Source organism: Haliotis rubra, unplaced genomic scaffold (assembly GCF_003918875.1).
Source record: "Haliotis rubra isolate DU_JTF1 unplaced genomic scaffold, ASM391887v1 Scf6, whole genome shotgun sequence".
NCBI lineage: Eukaryota > Metazoa > Mollusca > Gastropoda > Lepetellida > Haliotidae > Haliotis > Haliotis rubra.
In genome coordinates, this window is record NW_025767301.1 from 5,392,325 (window position 1) to 5,415,782 (window position 23,458).

Below are 23,458 nucleotides of genomic sequence, written 5' to 3' on the forward strand. Positions count from 1 at the left end.
TGTAGGTTGTTAGCACCAAGGAGTGCAGTTAGTCCCGTTATTATCTTCTGATGTAGATATATCTATCTAAAATTTCTCAACGATGTGAATCCCATCCTGGATTAAGTCTGAAGATCTGCGCAGGTGATGAATTCGGGACAAGAGTACCCCTCTTGAACTTCAACACGTGTCCCTCTGTCTTTACACAGGCGAAGATTTCTTCCTCCATGCTGAAGAGTTCCTTCGTATAGGCTCACAACGAAGATAAAGGTCTGAGGGTGAAGTGGGATGGCCAAGGATGTCTATATTAATCGTCGAAACTGCAGAGCATGACTGTCAAGTGCGTGATCCTTCACACATTTCTTCATGCCGATTACCTCCCGCAGCTTCGTCCTTTAGGCTTGCGCGAACCGTCCATTAGGTCCATCATTTGCTGCATAAAAAATACCCATGTAGTGACGCATCTGAGAGTGTTGTGGCTTTTTGCGTTGAACTGTGGGATATTTGGAGACTGGAACTTTGTTGCCTTCCTGAAGGCTGCGTCAAAGTCCTCAGGTACGTCCCGAGACCGGAGGTAAGGTGATTGTGTCTACATCATCATCCTTCATTAGGTACGTGAATGCTTCATTCTCTTTGATTCCACCATCATCCTCTGTATCAAGTCCAGTTGGATATGATCGTTGAGTATCCTCCCTGCATGGAGATCTGTGTGGCAATCTGTGTGGAGATGAGTACGTAGAACTATGTGTAGTTCTAAGAGGAGATCTGTATGGCGACCTGCGTGGAGGTGCGCTGTCTACATGTCCAGGGTTGCCTTTGCGAAGGCAATATATTCCTATGTGGTGACATTCTTGATGATCTATCTGACGACCTTGTCACTGGATGGAAGTATGTCGTCTGACAACGATAGACAGCTCTTCAGGGACTCAGCCGGTTTATCCATGACTTGCAAAAGTCGTCTGGATTTATCCTTAGCACACCTAAGTACAGAGAAAAAATAATTATTAAAATAAATTTGTGTTAATTGCTGACATAAGTTACAGCGAGAGCTGGAAGTACATATTGTTGTGCAACTGGGCACAGTAAATGCAGGTCTGCAGCAGATAACCTACAACGAAAAAAAAGGTTTTCATGAAATGTAAACAACTGAACAATCACGTAAAACCGTGAATAAACAGTCAAATTACGAATAAATTTCAAACCATATTGTAGAAGGATACTCCCTGAAACCTTATAAGGTAACTTATAGGGAAATAACTAAGTTATCAAAGGATATAGTGCCGTATTGGAGACACAGGTGCTCTCCCAACCGTCCACTAGGGCGAAGAAGGAGAGAGTGAAGCGTGGGAAGACGGGTGGCGCCGTTTTCCCGCCAAAACTGAGAGGAAGACAACTCATGGTGAGTAGTGATTTTACGTCTGCTTTATTGAAGGGGAGCTTCAAAAAGGAGATACAAGTGTTCCACTAACGTTCGGGAAGGAAAGGAGACAAGCAATAATACATGAGTCAGGATAAGGAAAAATAAAGAATGTAACATCTCATGCGAATAATTATCAGTACCGGTAGATTCTTGATAATTATTGGATCAATCATTGTTAATACCTGGTAAAGCGTGACTTCACACAGTACCAGAAGCTATATAAGTGTGATAATTACTCTGTGAGGTCTGCCTCTCCCCAATGAATATCATTTAAAGAGCACTTCAGGTCCCATTAGGTATCATTTGGGCAGTCAAGTTGTGGGCTTGGTCTATGTAGCATAATATCCATTGTCAGCTCAAAACAGACAATGTACAGCGATTCTGCTGAGCAACCCTTAAGATGAGAATTTTATCCTCGAGCTAAGGAGAAGAGAATAGGATTGAGGTGATTGCACTGGGCCTTGTGTTGTTGCTTAAATATTTCCAAATCAGTTAATATTATGCATGTCAGAAATGCACTATCCTTTATATCTCTCAAAACAAAGTTAGATGCTAAGTACAGTACTGCCCATATTGTATAGCTCTTTCTAAAGGGAAATTGCAAATCATGCACAAAAATGTGATAGCTACATTGGTTTCAGTGATTATTCTATCAATTCCAATACCTGACACCTCTCAGTTCTTTATTACCATTAAGTATCAATCAGATAGCAGTCAACTAGCCGCTTTTGAACCATATCAGCATAAATGGCCGACCCGATAAGTTTGTAGAGAGACTGGCTATGCACTGACCAGCCCCTTGGTCTTGGTGATGATGCGGAGGAAGCTTGCCACCTTGCCGTACTGCCCCTCCAGGTCGAGCAGCATGGTGAGGGTGGCCTGGCTCGACTCAGTCAGGCTCACTTCACTCAGGCTCTCAAGGGCTGTCTGACGATCCAGCTTGTTGAACTAAACAGTGGGAAGAGCTGTGTTACACCAGATGGTTACAGTGAGCTTAATGGCACTTGAACAATTATTTCAGGTAGATAAGAACAAGTTATATTCATGTTTCGAGGAAAAATGCCAAAGATGTCATTGATCACTTTGGTGAAACCTACGACTTGTTTGAAGTAGACAAACCAAGATCACAATTATGAAGATTAAGGGATTTGAATCTACTATCAGCGGATCCTATTGACATTAAGGGACACAAATCATTAAGGCAATTTAATCAACTGAGGAAAACAGTTAGGCAATGCATACACTAGAAATTCAGCTTTGATGTAAATTTTCGATATCTAGTCCCTGGATGAGGTAAATGAGAGTGATTGTTTGGGTACCTGGACTTCAGCAAGCACAGATAGAACAGCCTTGTGCTTCTCGTCTGGGATCCCACAGTGCAGCAGTACCGCCCTCAGCAGACAGTGGTGGTTCATCCGGATGTAGCAGTTCTGTGCCTGTGAGGAGCCAACGGGATGTAACATGGAGTACTAATTGGCATAAGAGGATTACATTGTCTGTGAATATAGTAATAATTACTCCGTCTGTTGATTGTAGAGGTTCCAGTGTGTATTTATAATATCTGGGAATTTTGTATGTGGCTCATTTTGAAATAAGCGTATTTCTATCACTCATAATTCAAGGGGCGGTGGGGTAGCCTAATGGTTAAAGCGTCCACTCATCACGCTAAGGACCTGAGTTCGATTCCCCCCATGGGTACAATGTGTGAAGCCCATTTCTGGTGTCACCTGCTGTGATATTGCTGGAATATTGCTAAAAGCGGCATAAAACCATACTCACTCACTTATAATAAAAAAAAAGAGAGATACACAAAACTTGTAACTGTACCCTGAATGTGTCTGGAGAGACACTATAACATACTTTGAGACTTGCAAGTTTTTTGTCTTTTGTATTTTCATGAATAATATGCACATTTATAATGTGCCATATCCACTCACTCAAAGCATGTACAGAGCATTACATTATCCTCCAAGTCAACCAATCAGAGTGCCCTTAATTTTCACTCTCAACTCCCTGGGGATGATACACCTCAATCCTGTTATCATGGTACACATGTGGACTTACGTGCAGTGAAGGGAACTCCTTGATACAGTGCTGGACTATCACCAGCACTTCAGCATCAGGGATCAAGCTGTAGGCACAACACATTCAGAGATCAACACGGAGAACGAATTTTGCATTAAAAAGAATTCTTTCGTCACATTTTTCTTAATTTTCCTGATGGAGTGATAGAGGAATCTTTTCCACAGAAATCAAGAGTGATATGAAAGCAATATTTATTCATTAATCTGATTTAAACTAGACCTTAGTTCAGGCTGCCGCTAGACAAAGATCGGAGGACATCCTGTTTGGGGTCATGTCAGAACGACCTTTTATCTGACCGGTCACAGTGTTGCTTACCAGATTAAGATCATGAAAGTCATATGTATGTTAGACATACCAGAGTTTTCTACACTTCAATTTTCACATTTTGAATCAAGAACTTTGACAAAATACTTTTTAAAAAAGTAGTCTGGATTACATGTCTCCACTTCAAAACTAGTGCTGAAAAAACTTCTTTTTGACTTGGGAATGTTATCTTCTTGTTACCCATTTCACTGGTCATTTATAGTGCATAAATGGTGGCACTGAAGAGACCTGTAATGTAATGTCCCCAGACTTCTGTGTAGCAGTTGTGAATAGTAACATCTAATTTATTAGATTGTTGATTATCATCCATATGAGTAAACCTATAAAGGGTCTTTTCCAATGAGACATCATCTGTAACAGAGTTTTGGACGGGTATTTTTTAGAGGTTAGAAATACACAGAATTGCCTCCCCTTTGAAGCTCTCCATGAACGTAAGGTACATTTCTGCTCTTATGCCAGAAAACTGACATCTGATCTAAATAAGACTGTATACTGTCAAAAGTATGAGTACATCTATAGAGGGCCCCTTCTCTATGATACAGACTAATGTCAGAAGGATGAACACATTAAACAGGACACACCTCCCTGGAGTTGGAGTGATGATATCAAATGCACACTCCGTCATTTCACGTGGATGCAAGCCAAAGAATTTCTTCTCCCTGAAAACCCGCTCCAAGCTGTACCTCTTCAGATTCAGTATATTGTTTCTTGCTATGTATCTCGCAAAGGGAACCTGCAAAGAATCGTTAGTCTTGTCAAGTACTTCATAAACCAGGTCGGCGTTCGCTCACCATGCCAAAGACCCGCATTCAGTTCCTCACACAGGTGCAATGTGTGAAGTCCATTTCTGGTGTCCTCTGCTGTGATATTGCTGGAATATTGCTAAAAGCGGTGTAAAACTAAACTCACTCTGTCACTCCATAAACCCCTCTAGACGATATGACATTTCCATGCATGTGTTCTATCCTGTGACCTGAGGTTTACAGAGACAGGTAGAAACTTTGAGAGTCTAAAAACCCTACACATGTAGACATGTTCTAAAATACACCTTGACTGACTATATCTTGTTCTTAGAGTACTGCACTGAATTGGTTTTAACTCCTGTTATATATACTGAGGGAAAACATAACGGATCACACGAAAGGACAAGTGTTCCTTTATTTTTTTCCAGGTTTCTTCACAAGCTTTGTATCACATAGCTTGTGAAGAAACCTGGAAACAAATAAGGGAACACTTATGCTTTCATGTGATCCCTTATTGTTTTCCCTCAGTATACTTCAGGAATAAGATGTTACAGGGTTAGGAATCACAGTTAACACACACTACAATAACCAATAAAGGTTGGCTATTTGTTCAGACCCAACAGAATTCACAATATATCATTACCTAGAGCTTATCTCAAAAAGGAAAGATGGTCCTTGGCAGCTTGAGGTTGTTGAGTATTTGTCTTTTGCAACCCATGCTTGTCTTAAGAGATGACTCATGGGATTGGGTGATCAGACTCGCTGACTTGGTCGATGCATGTCATTGTATCCCCATTGCTTAGATCGATGCTCATGATGTCAATCACTTGATTTTCTGGTCCAGACTCGATTATTTACAAGCCAGGCTTAGGCTTGGTAAGAATATATGCAGTCAGTAGTCTCTGGACCATCACCTGCCAAGTCTGTTATCAAGAGCTGAGGTTTATTTATATATGGGACTAAGACATACCCTGAGATCATACGGCAACCCAATAAGGCCGCCACTGTGGTCCATGAGGCGCACGTATTGGTCGTTGTTCTTGTACAGGTCGGACTGAGGCATGAGGAAAGGTGTTGCAACTTTGGTCCCACCGTGAAGCTCAAACACTCGCCTCAGGGAATTGTGGACAGACATCTGCAGCTGGGAGGACTTTAGGGTAAACAGGCCCTAAAAAGTCACCAGAAATATGTTGCAGGATTACTTTTGTCAGGTAAACATCTAACTAAATGAAAATACACTCAACAATGCAGACATTAAAGTTTTTCTATATTATTATGAAAAACTATTCTTTGTTGTTTTTTTTATCAATTTTTCAAAAGAATTCTTTTAGGAATTTAACTTCACATCAACCCACATAAGAAGATTTTTGTGTTTGCTTCTGGCATTCAAACACAGTTATTTGCCAGGAAAATCTTTGAAAGAAGATATACTAGTGGTCTTATTTTCCACTTTCTTTTTGCCAAATTTAAGATACCCTTTACCATCAAAATTAGAAACATTATGCTCCAGAAAGTTTGATATATCTCTCCTACCTTCACCAGCTCAAAGTCATAAGAGAGGTCACTGGCTGGTGAGACTTGCTGGCCAAACACAGCTTCCATCATCCGGTGGTACGCCTTGGACTGTGGATTGGCGATTGTGGAGCGCAAGATCTCGTTTAGCTCCGCCTCCTCCATCTGTGGAGGTGGCATGTAGTCTGACTGCAGCAACTCTTTGGATGTGGGGCGCCGGCTGGGGTCATGGTTCAGCAGCCAGCGAATCACACTGGCCTGGAGTGGAAACAAATAACCATGTAATAAAAACTATTGACTTTTTCTTTACCTTGAATAACAAATCAAGAAACTTTAGCCGAAATGAAGGGGTTTTCAAGTGAGTGAGTGAGTGAGTTTAGTTTTATTCCGGTTTTTTTTTGCAATATTCCAGCAATATCACAACAGCTGATACCAGAAATGAGCTTCACACATTGTACCCACGTGGGGAATCGAACCCAGTTCTTCGGCGTGATGAGCGAACACTTTAACCTCTAAGCTACCTCACCATCCCAATTCTTTGATGAGAGTCTTCCTTGGGGTACACATATGCTTTTTCTGCTGTTGAAAATGTTGGGTTTTTCTTAAAATGTGGATGTCTGTCCTTTATTTGAGTTTTTCAATGAGTAATTGTCATATATGCTAGGTGATACCCGGATCTTTCTACTTGACAAGGGTTACCTGGTTAGCCATCTCGATTTCATCGAAGTCCTCGGGGAAGAAGACAACATTTGCCCTCACATTGCCCAGGATTTTCACCCTCTCCATGCCTGTAGGGAGAGGCTGGTAGCACATCTCAAAGAATATGATACCCAAGCTGTAGATGTCTACTTTCTGAAGAACAAATAATTTTTGTTATAAAAATATTTTATACTTATCCTGACTCATACTTATTGCTTATCTCCCCTGTCTCCCGGGGGGAGAAAGGGGAGATAAGCAATAAGTATGAGTCAGGATAAGGAAAAATAGATTTTTACTTTTTAATGAGTGGGAAAATTGTATGCAACTCTTATGGTGGAATATTTAGTTGTTGTTTTGTTTCTGAAAGTCAATATTTACAACTATGAGGTTATCACGGACACAGAGAGCTGTCTCTAGCAGCACTGACCTGATCATAGTGCAGCTTGTTGCCTCCAGTCATAACTTCAGGACTGACATACAGAGCCGTCCCCACCTGCCCCGTCATATTGCCATCACCAAGACTCCCAGACCGAGACGTGCTGAGGAGATTGATGTCAGAGTATGTCATCTGAGGGAAACTAGCATCCAACAAACCACTCTGAAATACAAGTTGAAGCTTCAAGCAAGTGTTTGATATATCTTGCTTGATAATGGTGTTAGCATCTACACCAAAATGTTGCATGTATTGCAATAACGAAGTTGTCAATCCATAATAATTGATCTTCTTTATCATACCAGCTTCCAAATGACACTTAAAGAAGTCACTCAGAAACATAGGCTATATTTATTTGATCATTGTGTGACCTGTAAATTCAATATCTCAATAAACAGCAATGCTAGAAGATCCTACTGATCATCCAAAATCTTTCAACTTCTTCAGCATTTCAGGGGTGGAAATAACCCATTGCCCGACGTCCGAGTCCAGTGTTATTTTCTGTCGGGCAAGCAAATTTGTATATCACGCTGTACCGGTGTCCAGTTGACTTTCCAATGTTAATAATATTGTTTATTTAAAAAATCAACAAGAAAACGGCCGGTAGAGTGGAAAACTTACCAGGGCAAGTGATTTTACATGTGCCACTGTACCGGAGTACACTAACAATTTTAAAGTTATTTGCACCCCTGCATTTGTAACCAGAAATTACCGCCTCTGTGGTGTAGTGGTTAGAGTGTCTGTCCGGAGAGCGGAAGGTCGCAGGTTCGATCCCCAGCCGCGTCATACCAAAAGACAGTAAAATATGGTACTTGTTTGTCCCTGCCTGGCGTTCGGCATTACTGGGTACAACAAGGACTGGTCAGCTCGGGGTCAGTATAATGTGTCTGAGTGGGGTATTCATGCTTAACTGTGGCATGGTATCTCAGTGAGCTAGCACTATAAAACCAGCTTAAGTCTGGGCTAGTACAAGCAGCCACACATACACACGCATGCATGTCGTCACATGATCGAAATATTCTTAAACCCCATTTCACCTCACCTCACCTACTTGCAGTATCTTGTGTGGAAGTTTGGGATGATAAAGGTACAGGAAACTGCTACAGGAGGTGGAGTTTACAGTGAAAATATGTCAAGTATGTACTATCTTGGTGTTATAGTCTTCCTTGTTTCTCAGGAAAATAAATCAAGTAAGGTGGATGGTTTTGTGTAGAGGGGCTGAAAGCCAAGACTATTTCTAGATCCTTACAGACAGAGTGAGGATATTACATGTTATTACTTTGTGGAAATATTATCACAGTTTCATGCAGGTACCTTAGCAATGATGTCAGTGGTTGCCAAACCAAAATCACCAATCTTCACATGATCGTTGGAGTCCAAGAAGATGTTAACTGGTTTCAGGTCTCGATGTATCATACCCTGAAACACAAAGTGAGTGAGTGAGGAGTGTGTGGATTGATGGGTTTGGACTGTCACAGTGTAGCCAGGAAGATCAGTGGTAAATAGATAAACAAATCAAGGCCAACATGCACAAAGCTATGATAGCGTAACAACTGCAACGTCACAGAAAGGTCACATCAACGGTGTTTCTACTCCCTGAATTTTAAAACTCACATGATTTTCTTATCTCATTTTCTAATTCACCTATCTTCAGTTTCCACAGGCCTTATTCCAGATATATGATAACAGTCTGTAGACAATCAGACAACCCAGAGGTGATTAGCATGGCAACGCCCAGCACCACCTGGGTACAATGACATCGGTGTATTCAACAACCTGGCTATTTGACCCACATTAGTCATGTGCCATGCACAAACACTGAGCATACACTTTCAACAGACTCCTGACAGACCAACCTGTTCGTGAATGTGAATGAGTCCTTCAACGATCTCCCTGAAGAGCCTCCAGACCCTGGTAACATCTTGGTACAGTCCGGCATCTATACAGTTCCTTAGGGTGCTCTTCTCACAGTACTCCATCTGGAATACAATACAGTGTGTAAGTGAGTTTGTAGTTTTTTGTCGCCTTTAGTGATATTCCAGCAGTATCATGGCGGACAACAGAAATGGGCTTCATGTGGGGAAGCGAATCCAGTTCTTAAGATGATCGAAGCTTTAACCACTAGGCTACCCCACCACCCTGGTATACAATGACAACAGCTGGCCAGAATGTCACAGCACCATTCCCTTTTCGTCAAATATGACATAATCCCCTGACGGAATATAGAATGTTCTCAACTCAATAATATCATCTTTAATTGCAACTTGCGGATGGAAGTACTGGAATTTGATATCCTTCGTATGACACATACGTGAGAGGTAGAGAATGTTTTACACATCAGTCAAAAAAGATTTCAACTATATAATTGAATCTAAGTCAGTCAAAGTAGTGACTGAACAAACTGATATACATTAACAAAGTCAGTAACACAATCACAAATACAACAACACAAATAATAACTGTACAAGTGATACATAACACTATTTATGTTCCCCTTAAAATGAATAACTAAGAGTACTGACAGGTTCAACGAGTACACAGTAAATGTATACCTGTATATAAAGGTACTGCAGTTTGGGCACAATCTCTATGAAGGACTCCTGTGTGTTGGTACTGGCTGTCTCCTGCTTCTGGACATTCTTCACACTCTGGAAGGACAAAAGTGATTAATTGGTAGATTCTGCACACAAACTTAATCTCATTTACTGGCTGACGTGAACCAAACAGCAGTCAGTATCATAATGTTTGTACAAGAACCAGAACATTACTTAAATTAAATAACGGTTTTGGAATGTTCATGTTATTATGTTCAAACTCATCTTCATGCATAAGTAGATATTCCTAGACATTCTCTGCACTCTTCTATATGTATGACAACAGCATTTGAGTTATGCTTGCAAGGCACTAGATGTCACACGTGATAATACATCTACCCTGGACACTCACCAGTTCTGATTCTGTGGCAGCTTGTTCACTAGAGCCATCTGTCTCAAAAACGATACTGTCAGAGTTATCCAACACTGGCCTGAAACACCATGAAAATGGGGTGCATGGTATTTTGTTTGCTTTGGTAATTTCAGTTGTATCACAGCGTGTGAGCTTAATATGTTAGGAAAGCCCTGAGTGATGCTGATGCTGTACAGATCGCCTACTTCGTCTCCTGACACAGGTAAGGGCAACAACTCTGGAAAACAAACTGCAGCACATAGGCCCAGTGTGGCAGAGGTACTGCAGTTTGCGAATCCAGGACAAAATCCACCTGGACAAAATCCACCCGGACAAAATCCACCCCAAAATTGCATCCTAGGACAAAATCCACCCCTAACAAATTCCACCCTAAGAAAAAAATAATAATGACATGTTTAGTCACAGAAATGAATTTTATTCATATCAGTCATTCATAATCGATGACGATTACGTAATGATCAAAGTGTGAGACTACTTAATGATACATGAAAGAGGATTAAGTAATGATCAAAATGTGACAAATGGAGAAACCTTTCATGTTTGAAACAACATCTAGGAACAACAGCCAATTAGGAAAACGAAAATGCTATCAAAACAATGCTTGCAATGCTTGAGCAAAACAACTTGATCAAAGATCAGGACACACTAAAACTTTTAACAATAGCAATTTGAGAAGGGTTGATTTTGTCCATTTTTTTGTTAAGAAGAGGTGGATTTTGTCCGGGGTGGCAATTTTGGGGTGGATTTTGTCTGGGTGGATTTTGTCCAGGTGGATTTTGTCCGGTCACCGCAGTTTACATATACAAACTGCACTGTGATTGTGGCTCCACATACATAGGTGAAACATCCTGCCCATTTGGCATACGACTGAAGGAGCACAAAACATCTGTACAAAAAATGGACCAAAAATCAGCTCTCTCAGCGCACATCGTCAAAAACCCTACTCACTCCATTGACTGGCAACAATCAACCATATTAACGACTAACTTCCATGATTGGCGCAAGTGCAAACTATTAGAGTCTTTAACGATAAGACAATTATAACCGCAGCTGAACAGGGATCAAGGAGTGTACCTCCCCAGTACCTGGGAAGTCAGTTAGGTCATTACTGTCTTCTACCCACATCTGCTAGTAACTTGTTTAAACTCTTCTCTTGTATAAACAATGCCCATCATCTGTACATCTCACTCTTTCATCTGCTTCTTATCCAATTTATTGTATATACATGCAACACTGGCTTCTTGTACATTTAGTATATATACTCATTGATGTATCTTGCAATTCACCTGACAAAGAGGCAAGGAATAGCCCAGAAACGTTGTGACATACAATAAAGAAGAAGTTGTCATCCATAATATTTCGCGTTTTACCAGTGTGGCAGCTCTAAAGTAACAACTATTACTACAATTACATATGCAGATCACTATCAGAAATACAAATGTCTTTTCTCAAGTAAGTTTAGATATAGAGATTATTACACAAGCAAGTGTGTCATATCACTTATACAAAATGAGTGTGAAATTTTGTATTGCCCCAGCGAGAGCGGATACTTTATTAGCCATTATATCCCTGTACGTTTGTGCAGTAATGAACTGTAAGCAGACAGACAGACAGATTATTTATTTGAGTCCCACCTCACTTGTAAAATACAGGACATATATAGGCTCTAATACAGAATAAAAGTGAGCCACCCGTTTAGGGTTATGAGAGACTATTGTAGACTTTAAGAACAAACATAAATATACACCATGAGTGAGTGAGTGAGTTACTATTTAAAGTCACATTGGCAATTTTTCAGCCATATCGTGGCTAAAACTAGCTTTTAACTTCATCTTAAATACATGTAAAGCAAGTGTGATGGCCCTCTTCATTGGCGTCACGTTCAATTTTCTGATGACGTCACAGAGGATGAAATACAGAAACAATGGTTGCTTGGCAAAAGTGATATGTGCACATGTGCACATATGATATATATGACACTGGTTATGTTTGACCGTATGGGTAATAATTAAGGTTATTCCCTCACTGTTATGCTGAAGAATAAGATGAAGGAAGCAAGAACTTACAAGAAAGACTTCCCAAATACATCTTGTTCATCTTCATCATCATCATCAGAATCAGAGGCAAGACACTTCTGACATGCTGTGTCAAATGCTAAACTGACGCTCCATTCCATTGACCCATCAATGGCATTAGGTGCCTCTCGCTCAATGTCATCTGTTACGCCAAAACTGTTTTGTTCATAGTTGGATGAAGAAGCTGATTTCTTCTGGCTTGATTCGGTTGTCTTCGATGTGTAGCTGGAGCTTGTGTCACTCTGAGCAGGCTCCTCACTTACTTCTATCCAAGAGTTGTAATACCTGCAAACATACCCTTGTATTAGGCTTGTTTTGATTTTGTTGTTTAACGCTGCACTCAGCAATATTCAAGCTACATGGCAGCAGTCTGTAAATAATGGAGTCTGGACCAGACAATCCAGTGATCAATAGTATGAGCATCGATCTACACAATTGGGATATGATGACATGTGTCAACCAAGTCAGCGAGTCTGACCGCTCGATCCAGTTAGTGGCATCTTACAACAAGCATGGGTTACTGAAGACTGATATTACCCTGGATCTTCACGGGTCTATGGCTGCCAGGCCTATCTGATAATAATGAAATGTCTCTCAAATTGGTTCTGTTTTCTGTGAAAATCATAAGTTATAAGAGACATGTGATTAATGAATGCCTGTAACATGGTTTATACACCTGAAACCATTCTTCAGTGAACAGTAAGACACCCAGGGACTAGTTGTATGAAATGACATAATGGCGCGTAGTGATAGCCTTGTGTACCTTTCTGAGGTGTTTCGATGAAAGATCAAAGGCACCGACAGTACTTTATCAGACGATAATGTGCACTTTTTGCATTACATCACAATGTATTGACGTCACTGCGCCATTCTAGTCTGCTCCCTCGTAATTGAACACTTTTGCATTACGTCACAATGTAACCAACGTCACAATGCATGTCAGTTGTCATCGCCTCGTACAGCCTCCTACATTAAACTACTCCGTTGCATCCAGTTTCTTGGTTTGCAGTTGCTTCACTCAGCTAACATCACTGGTGGAAACATTACGTTTATGTATTCCGATGAATAAAATGTCTCAGTTCGACTCACAATTTTACAGCTACACGGTAACGTTTGCAATGTTTACATTCCCACAACGCAATCATGGAATGTCGCTTGACTAGTCAGCTTCATCTGGATGTACTGATCTAAACTTATGTTGGTAGTAGAAATGCACGTTCATATTGCCCCATATGGTTTACGTTAATCACATATGTAATTAAAATACTTAAGAGAAGATATTTAACCTGAACATAAACTGTCATCAAACTGTTTATCATTTGTTTTTCTGGTAACGTTTGTCTTAACGTAGAGGGGGCAGATACGTCAATAGAACAGAGCGTCAGTTAGCCCTGTGCGAGGATTCTTAGTTTATGTCACCGACACCGTCGTTTGTTTTCTGCCTTAGATTAAACGTAATTATCCGTAGAAAGTATTAAATTTGGCATCTTAGGAAAGAAATACAGTTCGCTCTACCACCATGTATATTGTAAGCGTCCTCGTGCTTTAACTATAATAGTTCAGGGCAAACGTGTGCTTTATTACACTATACATGGTGGTAGAGCGAACTGTATTTCTTAAATACACAAAGTGTTCAATCAGGACCTTTTTTCCAATCTTATAACCAATCATGAAATACTCTACTTTCAACCAGTCATGTAATACTTTACATATAACCCATCATCTAATACTTTGCTTATAAGCATCACATACTGGGTAATACTTTACTCAACTCCATAACTATACACATTATATAAAGAACTGAGGGTAAAGTAAGTATAAGTATCATGGATGGCATGCGCATCTTCATGCACTGAATGTTGTATAATAAAATCTTTACAATTGGCATCAAAACATGTTTAAACATTACAGGTCCTTCATCCTAATTTATCCATGAAGATATGAATGTTGTTGATAGCAAACCATTTCAGGGCTACTTGTTGCCCTTCATTGGGTGAATCAGTCATTAACTGATGAAGAGCAAGAGGCAACAAAACAATTAATGATGCTAAAGAACTTAGCTTTGTAACTATAATATTTTTTGTCTCAATTTCATGCAAACTTCTAATGCCAATCAAATACCCAATTTATCATGATCAACATAGTAAACCCCATACAGACTGACTAATCTCTGCCAACAGTTAACACTACCTGACAACATTCTCATGGTTGAGTCTTGACAACAGCTTTACTTCCCGCGTGATCTTCTTGTTGAACTGTTTACTCTTGGGGTTGAGGGGTATTCTTTTGATGGCATACATCCGTCCATCGAGCTTGTTCTTCACTTTGATCACATCCCCAAAGCCTCCCTTGCCTAGTGACTTGAGTATTTCAAACTCCCCAGTGAGGCGTGACTGTCCTGTAGCCTCAAGGGCCGTCACATGCACATAGGGGAGACAACCATTGTCTTCCTCATCCTCATTCTTGTTCTGTTCTTTGGTATCTGTGTAAGGCATAATATCATAGGTCACAACAAAGTATGTTTTGTAAGAGAGTGTATTGAGTTTTTAGCTTGTTTTAGACATATTCCAGCAGTATTCACTTGTATCAAATTCAGTTGTGACTCAATCCTGTTCAGGAAGTGTAAGAAATTAGGTGCAATGGTCCACAGTAGTGAATAGTGAAACGTAGACTTAAACAGTACTTAAGTTACATCAAGGCAAGCCAGCTGAATTCTGGGGATGAGCCCTAAATTATGCGTAAAATACATAGATAGATCAATATTCATGTTAAAGGTGACTCGGAGACTAGGACTCACAACCATGGGATAGTAGCATCAAAGGGACATAACCCTTCACAGACTTTGTGTCCTCTTGACACTTATTATCATATTCATATTATATACATAGTCTTTACCCTGTATATTTATACTGTACAGTGACTGAGCCCTGAACGCAATGAATTTAAGACTATTTCTAACACTGAGTTAAGTATGCTGATGTTTATGGAAATGTAATAATGTGAGGAAGCATTCCTCTATATACATATGAGGAAACAACCCATTGCTCCACCTTTTGTAAACGTTCCTGGTCAGCTGGTCTGATAGGAATGGTCCCTGGCAATGGTTCTTTGAGGAAGTTATGGTCCAGAAGTTGACTAGCTGACCAGCGATGACGTTCATCCTGCATGAGGCATCTGGAGGTAGTCACAAACCCATGAGAATGTGTACATCTTTGAGGCGACTATTGGGACGATCATGATCATAGACAGAAATCTAACTGTTTTACTAATGCCATTAATATAATCGACTAGCAAACTTATTGTGTAGGCATCAGTTGATGTATTAATATGAATATTAGCAGAACATAACTCCTGATTAAAAGACAGGTGAACAGTTAGTATTTTGTCAAGTCATTATGGGCAGCAATGCAGGCTTCAATGCGGTGGGGCATACTACTGATCAAAGAAGTTAGAAAGTCGTGGTCCATGCTGTCCCAATATAGGACCACCTCTTCTTTCATTTCAGCAATATTTGTCCGATTTTTTTTTATTGACACTTTCCTTCATAAGTCCCCAAACATTTTCTATTGGATTTAGGTCAGGGCTATAGCTTGGCCACTGTAGTAATGTCACACTATGGGTCCGAAACCAGGCCTGTGAATGCTTTGAACGATGTTTTGGGTCGTTGTCCTGCTGGAAAATCCAAACATTTCCATGGAACACGTGAGCAGATGGAAGTAAATGTCCCTCGAGAATATCTGTGTACCGCTCACTGTTCATATTCCCTTCAAATACACAGAGGGGCGTTGCCCCTAACACAGATATGCCACCCCACATGTTAAATTTTGGACTGTACTTTGGGCGTTGATATAAAGGTTTTTCAGTTTGTTTGGTCCAGAATTTCAGTGTATTAGGAAACAGCCACACAGAACATTCATCTGAGAAAATCACATTGTCCCAGTTAAAATATCTATGCTGTATCTATGCACCAGTTCAACCTTTGCTCCTGTTGTTCAGGTTTCATGATCGTTGATGGAATTCCTCGATTTTTCTGCCAACCCATTGCATGCAGCTCAGTTCTAATTGTCTCCTTACAGACAGCCGCAGTTCCTCTATCAATCATATCCAGCCTTAAGTTTTCTAAACTCCTTCGTTTGTTTTTAGAAACAAGAATACCAAGCCGCCTCCTGTCACCGACAGACAATTTTCTGGGCCTACCTGCGACTCCCTGGTGCTCAATGCCATATCCATTTGCAATATTTTTCAAAACACGATAAACAGTGGACAAAGGGATGCCTGTTCTACTTGAAATCACTTTAGCTGATCTGATGTCCTTGTTATAATCCTCTAAAATCAACTTCCTCTTCTCTAAATCATCCATACCGAGGATCACTGAAAATGTCGTCTGCTAGCAAGTAATCAAAGGGGGATAACTCTTCACAACCTAATGAAAAAGGATTATGTGTGGACCTTTTGGTTTACTTTTGTGTTTACAATGTCGTTATACATCATTTGTTGGCCAATTTCCGGGTGTTATTGAGTATTTGAAGCATGGAAATATTTCATTTGAAACCTCCAGCTAATGACGTCGGTTCCAAATGAATTCCCGTGCTTCAAATACTCAATAACACCCAGAAATTGGCCAACACATGATGTTTATCTCCTAAATAACACAAAGGATTTGTAGCAGCTGAAAATACTGACTAAGACTCTGTCTCCTGATTGAATGTGAGGGTGTAAATTACAATGACCATGATGTTATAGATTTTCAAAGAACATGGTGTCTACCCTAATGAGAAGAATACATTCATATGAACAAAGTGATGACTAACTTGGTGAGAAAGTCATGCAGCTGAGCAGGAAGGGTTGTTGGAATGACTGGCTGTATATCCTCAACACGCTGCCCTTCAGCCAGGGACAGCACCATCAGGCCCTGTAGGCAGGAAGACATGACAACTTGTAGAAAACTAGGAGAAGGACCTATTGTACTTACAGTTGTGCGGTTATTATAATCAAGCATTGAAAATGACATGAAAATCTCACAAACAAACAAGAAGACGGTGAATCTGGACATGCACAAACAGAGCCAGACATTCCTTGACAACTTCAATCCAGTGTCCTCTTTGTCAAACGACTAATCACTTTCACTTGACTTACTTCACTTAGTCCTCTTTACTCCTTGAGGAGTCCTCAATTTTTCAATTTGTCATACCAGAATGAGACAAACCAACTCTCTAAACAGACATTTTCAACCTGTTTATTTTTCATATTCTAAATTGAAACGTTGAAATTAAAAACACAGTGGATTAATCTCATTTAGTCCTATGTTGTGATGGAGTAAGATATTCAGGATTTTCATTATTTGGTGGAAAAAGAAGATTCTCTAATCAGTATGACACTACCTGCCTGAGTAAGTCAGTCTGATGTCAAGCATGATGGAGAATATATTTACAATATTTAGCAGAAAGAAGTCTATCTCATTTCATGACATGTCCTGTCAGGACTTACCAGTTGGAAGATGTCTGCCTTCTTGCCTCCCTTGCCAATGACAGATGGACGTATATCCTGAAAGTGTACACCTGGTCGTGCCTTCTCGACTGTCTCATAAAGGTCAGACAGTCTGTAATAGAGAGAGTGTGAAATTAGTAATCACATCAGTCAGTATCACTGAAATTAACACCTGGATAATACAAAATACAGTGAGAGATAGGTTTCAGCTTTTACTGGAGAAGCCTAGAAGACTGGACCTGTCCTGAAATCCTCACAAGGCAATTCAGAAATCTTGTTTCCACAAACATGGTCAAACTTAACAAATATTATGAGATTTTTTTCCCACAGTCCATATTTTAGTGACAATTTCACAATGTTTGGCATATCAGGTATCGGCAAATGCATTTATCACTACCCATGTTTCTTCACAGAAGTTTATGCCTTGACACCAATATTGGATTGTGAGAAGACATTACAACATTTATATGTCAAAAACTACAGTGGATAGTTCTTGTTTAACTGTTTCACCTTTTGTTGATGCTGAAATCTGCCAGTCTTATCTTGCCTGAGAAATCTACAAACACACTGGAAGCCTGAAAGTTCAAATAAAAATACAAACTATTGGTGCCTGCATAAGCATGCATCATATATTTTATATACATCATATATTTTATATAAATCATATATTTTATGTATTAGAGAATATTGTCAGAACAAGTTTCAGCTCTACAATATCTACAAAAACAGAGTTGGGCTTATATTTCAGTATTTCAGAAATTATTTTCTAAATTATAAGTTCTGAAGTAAAATTGCGTGACGAGTGAACGCTGTAACCACTAGGCTACCACAGCCGCAAATTTGTAAAGCAATGAAAGGAAACATATTCAAGTTTCTATACATTCCATTCAATATCAGCTTTACAGTAAGTTCAGTAGGATCAGTTACCCTAAGTTCTTTATGTACAACTGCCTTGTTGTGGAGATATTCGACAGCCAGCAGCAGCTCATCTGTGTAGGAACGCAGTAGCTCCATGGGCACAGCCTGGTTCTTCTTCAGGTAGTTCTCCAGGCTGTAGCCCCCAGCCAGCTCATTGAGGATCTGTATTAAAGGCAGGCACTTGTAAAGCACAGGGTATGTTTAGCACTACACGAGCAAACATGGAACAAGTCTACTCTTTGCTACCGGTTTGTTTTACTGAGTGCGAGAACAAACGTCACCTGGAACTTGTTGTGAAGGATCAGTAACAATCAAAACAATTATTGGCTTTTGCTATATCAGTTGTGTGACGTTACTATGGAAAATCACTGCGAGGAGAGGCTAACATACAAACAAGGGTTTTGCCATTTGTTTCAATCTCATTAGTAAATGTATGAAAGATATTCTAAAAAGAATAAAGTTGACCACTGCATTGATAAGAGCGTAAATACAAATGGTTCCTCCACACAGTGATCCCCTCTCTTCAATCCCTTCCCACAGTGATCCCCTCTCTTCCATCCCTTCCCACAGTGATCCCCTCTCTTACATCTTCCCCACAGTGACCCCGTCTCTACAATTCCTACCATTCCTCCCACAGTGATCCCCTCCCCTCTGCCACCCCTCTACATCTTCCTCTCCCACAGTGATCCCCTCTCTGCCTCTCCTCCCCAGTGATCCCCCTCCCATCACAGTGATCCCTCTCTCCCATTCCTCCCAACAGTGATCCCTCTCTCCCATCCCTTCCCCACAGTGATCCCCTTTCTCCCATCCCTTCCCACAGTGATCCCCTCTCTGCCATTCCTCCCCACAGTGATCCCTCTCTGCCATTCCTCCCAACAGTGATCCCTCTCTCTCTCCCATCCCCCTTACCCCACAGTGTCCCCTCTCTCTACCATTCCTCCCCACAGTGATCCCTCTCTGCCATTCCTCCCCACAGTGATCCCCTCTCTCCCATCCCTTCCCACAGTGATCCCCTTTCTCCCATCCCTTCCCACAGTGATCCTGTCTCTCCCATCCCTTCCCACAGTGATCCCTCTCTCCCAAAAGTGATCCCTCTCTGCCATCCCTCCCCACAGTGATCCCCTCTCTCCCATTCCTTCCCCACAGTAACCCTGACCCTCCCCAACCCCCCAACTCTCCCCCATCCCTTCCCACAGTGATCCCTCTCTCCCATCCCCTCCCCACAGTGATCCCCTCTCTCTTCCCCATCCCTTCCCAAAGTGATCCCTCTCTGCCATTCCTCCCCACAGTGATCCCTCTCTCATCCCTCCCACATCCCTCCCTTCCCACAGTGATCCCTCTCTCCCATCCCTTCCCCACAGTGATCCCTCTCTCTCTCCCATACCTTCCCACAGTGATCCCTCTCTCCCATCCCTTCCCACAGTGATCCCCTCTCTCCCATCCCTTCCCACAATGATCCCTCTCTCCCACCCATCTCCACAGTGATCCCCCTCTCTCCCATCCCTTCCCACAGTGATCCCTCTCCCTCCCCCTCCCTCCTCACAGTGATCCCATCTCTCTGACCCTCCCCACAGTAATCCCTCTCTCTGACCCCTCCCCACAGTTATCTCCTCTCTGCAAACCCCTCCCAACAGTGATACATTCTCTCCCAACCCTCGCCAGCGAGGTCCCTCTCTCCACCCCCCACCCATCCAGTATTCCCATCTCTCCCATACCTTCCCACAGTGATACATTCTCTCCTGCCCCTCCCTCAGGAGAGAGGCACAGCCTCCACCCACATGTCCAATAATCCCCCTCTCCCACCACTCCACAGAGATCCACTCTCTCACACCTCCCCCAGATGAGACAGGCACACCAATTTTCTACCTACATGTACAGTTATTTTCCCAGGGTCGTGCTGGTAACGCATGGCTAGGTAGTTGACAAGATTGGGGTGATGCAGGCGGATGAGAGACATGAGTTCCTGTTCGATGCTGTGAATCTGCAATGACAATGGAACACCTGATTGCTGGTGTCACTACATACTGCAGTTTATTGAACATTTGACTATCAAATTGTTTAAAAGTTTCATATCATTTTCAAAATAAAGTCCACTGTCATCACACACCTCTCATATATCATGACAGCCTGTAAACAAACAATTCCGGGCAAACCAGTAGTTGACAGCACAGACAACAATCCATGGTGTCAGAACATTAATATCTACCACAAACCCATATTGTAACCACAAGAACCTCATCTGTCAACACTTATAACAGCATGAGGGGCTCTCCACATGGTAAAGTCCATGGTAAAATGAAGACAGACTATGTTTGAACACTGATGATGTGTTAACTGAACATTTCTTTTATACAACCCAGGTAATGTTCAGAGATTATATTTGATGTACATACTTGTTTCATGTAAGAAGTGGCATCCTTGTCCTCTTCAATATCAATATGACTTGTCTTGTTAGCAAAATGCCTCCATTTCAGCACCCATTCACATATCGATACCAAAGTTCCAGTGCTGGTATCCATTCCCGCATACAGGGTACTGCCATTTGGGTTGTGATCTGGGGTTAGAAACATCTTGTTCAAGACAATATATCAGTTCATCTTCAAAAGAATTAATCAAAACAAAATTATCAAATAAGAATTAATTGACAAATATATATACACATCACAGTAGCCTGGCAGAACCTCAGCAAGAACATGTCATGAAACTGTCAAAAACAACTTCTGATTCTTGTTAGTACAATCACACTATTATTAAACACAATATGTGCATAAAAATCAGTGATTACCAAAACTTGTAATAAAATCTTTACATCATCCAAAAATAGCAATAACCACATCTTCATAGTTAGATATTTTGTGTTCAACACAACACTCAATGTCCCCTATCTAAGTTCATTCAACATAAATCTGAAAAACTCAAATTATTTTACCAAGACACATTCCTCTCTGAACAGTTCTCTCCCCTTTTGTGTTAAATGCCAACACCATGACACCACCAGGGGGAGTTTTATGTCGATTGTCTCCTTCTTCTGATGTTCTTTTCGGTGTGCTTGTTCTCCTGTTGATGAAAAGCTTATACTTACTTAATCAAAATTAAATAGACCAGTAGACCTTTTTTGTAATGTTGGTTTGTCTGAACATGCTAAAGCTGCCTCATCAACCTTGTTAAACCATACAGCTGATTGTAAAGACTAGTTATTAATCTGTCCCGACCTCAATCATAATCATTTAGATAAGGCTTGATGTACAGAAACACAATTACACCCCTAAAACTCTCATTTTAATGTTGGTCACCAGTTGTGCCCATAACAAGACATAATGCCCATGAAAATTCACTATATTTTGAGAGAGTAACAGGACACAATACATGAAATCTTGACAACAATGAACAAGAGCTACTTTGAATTCTTTATACATACGGTAATAAGATGAAAATGTCCTTAGTTTCCAAATACATATTGTACTCATGGAGTGAGTGAGTTTAGTTTACGCCACTTTTAGTAATATTCCAGCAATATCACGGCGGGGGACACCAGAAATGGGCTTCACACATTGTACCCATGTGGGGAATCGAACCCGGGTCTTCGGCGTGAAGAGCGAACGCTTTAACCACTAGGCTACCCCACTGCCCTGTACTGATGGAGCATTGCTGGCATTGTCTTTAGATATGTAAAGTGTATGTGTCTACCTTTGTCTCCTAATGTTCCCATTTATCTGTTGTTGTCGTTCCCTCGAGGAGACGGGTGATTCTGATGAGCGCCGCATGTCCCTCCCTGTCCCCTGAGGCAATGGCTGGATGGGGGAGAAGAAGCATGTTTCGGAAGATGGGGTGGATGGCTCAGACATGCTGTTGTTGTTCTTGTTGTTGTCCTGAAACAGAGCAAGTCTGTCAGTGTTGCACTTTAACCTGGGCATGTGAGGAGTTTAATGGAATGTACACAGAGAATTGAAATTTTACTATAAATTGTATATTTATATACTTATCCTATCTCATGGTATGCACCTCTATTCTTCTTCTACGACCATGTATGGAAACGTGCTGTAGGCTAAGTTGAATCAAAACTTCCTGGCCTCTGACCACCTGACCTCTGCCCCCACTCCGATAGCAGTACCTGTCAATCATCTCAATAAGCGTGCAGATAGCTCAGATGATCACGTGACGATCTGTGCCTGTCATTCTCATCTTGGAGCTTTCAGTAATCTGTGAAGAGGGGCAGGTCGGGTGGGTATCCATCGCGTGAGATGGGATAAGTATATAAGTATACAATTTATAGTAAAATTTCCAAATTTTTAAACTTATCCTATCTCACGGTATGCATTATCCCACAGTTGGCTGGTGGGCCTCCAATTACCCTGTGTCAACTCTACAACCGTGAGGTCGCATAGCACAAGGAGGCCAGGAGACAGCACCAACTCCCGATATGCTAACTCCGAACTTGTGATGGGTTGCTTCTGATAACCCCTTACACAGCACAAAAACTCAAGGGAGTGGGCGGTCCCGAATTAATGTGGTTTTCAGCCGCAACTTTTGACAAGCAAAAAGACGCAGTTTGGCAAGTAGACCCCGCCTCACCGCGATTTATCAAGTGACCCCAGTGAATTAAAGTTGAAGACCTTAATCTGGACTGTCCCTGCTTCGAAACTACCCCCCACAGACACACGCTGGAAGGCGGTGAAAGAGGGAATGGCCCGGTTGCTGAACTTGCTTATCGTTCAGTACCAATCCCCCTAACTTACCAGGTGAAAAAGGACTTAGGAGCGGAGCGCTTCGAAAACCACACAGGTAATCGGAAATCAACACTTCACTGACAAAACTG

The 23,458-nt window shown here is 41.2% G+C and overlaps 1 protein-coding gene across 1 annotated transcript in view; it reads right to left on the reverse strand.

Moving 5' to 3' along the window:
* Positions 1–23,458, reverse strand: part of LOC124255399 (eIF-2-alpha kinase GCN2-like) — a 50,199-nt gene that overhangs the window by 14,915 nt on the left and 11,826 nt on the right. Inside the window, 23 exon segments of the mRNA XM_046689309.1 lie at positions 2,192–2,347; positions 2,719–2,835; positions 3,464–3,530; positions 4,390–4,541; positions 5,522–5,719; positions 6,085–6,321; positions 6,763–6,915; positions 7,190–7,360; positions 8,510–8,614; positions 9,052–9,174; positions 9,748–9,843; positions 10,142–10,220; positions 12,229–12,522; positions 14,428–14,721; positions 15,289–15,411; positions 17,049–17,149; positions 17,725–17,836; positions 18,235–18,299; positions 18,652–18,804; positions 20,513–20,623; positions 21,036–21,196; positions 21,572–21,699; positions 22,330–22,511. Coding sequence (XP_046545265.1) covers positions 2,192–2,347; positions 2,719–2,835; positions 3,464–3,530; positions 4,390–4,541; positions 5,522–5,719; positions 6,085–6,321; positions 6,763–6,915; positions 7,190–7,360; positions 8,510–8,614; positions 9,052–9,174; positions 9,748–9,843; positions 10,142–10,220; positions 12,229–12,522; positions 14,428–14,721; positions 15,289–15,411; positions 17,049–17,149; positions 17,725–17,836; positions 18,235–18,299; positions 18,652–18,804; positions 20,513–20,623; positions 21,036–21,196; positions 21,572–21,699; positions 22,330–22,511 — 3,378 coding nt within the window.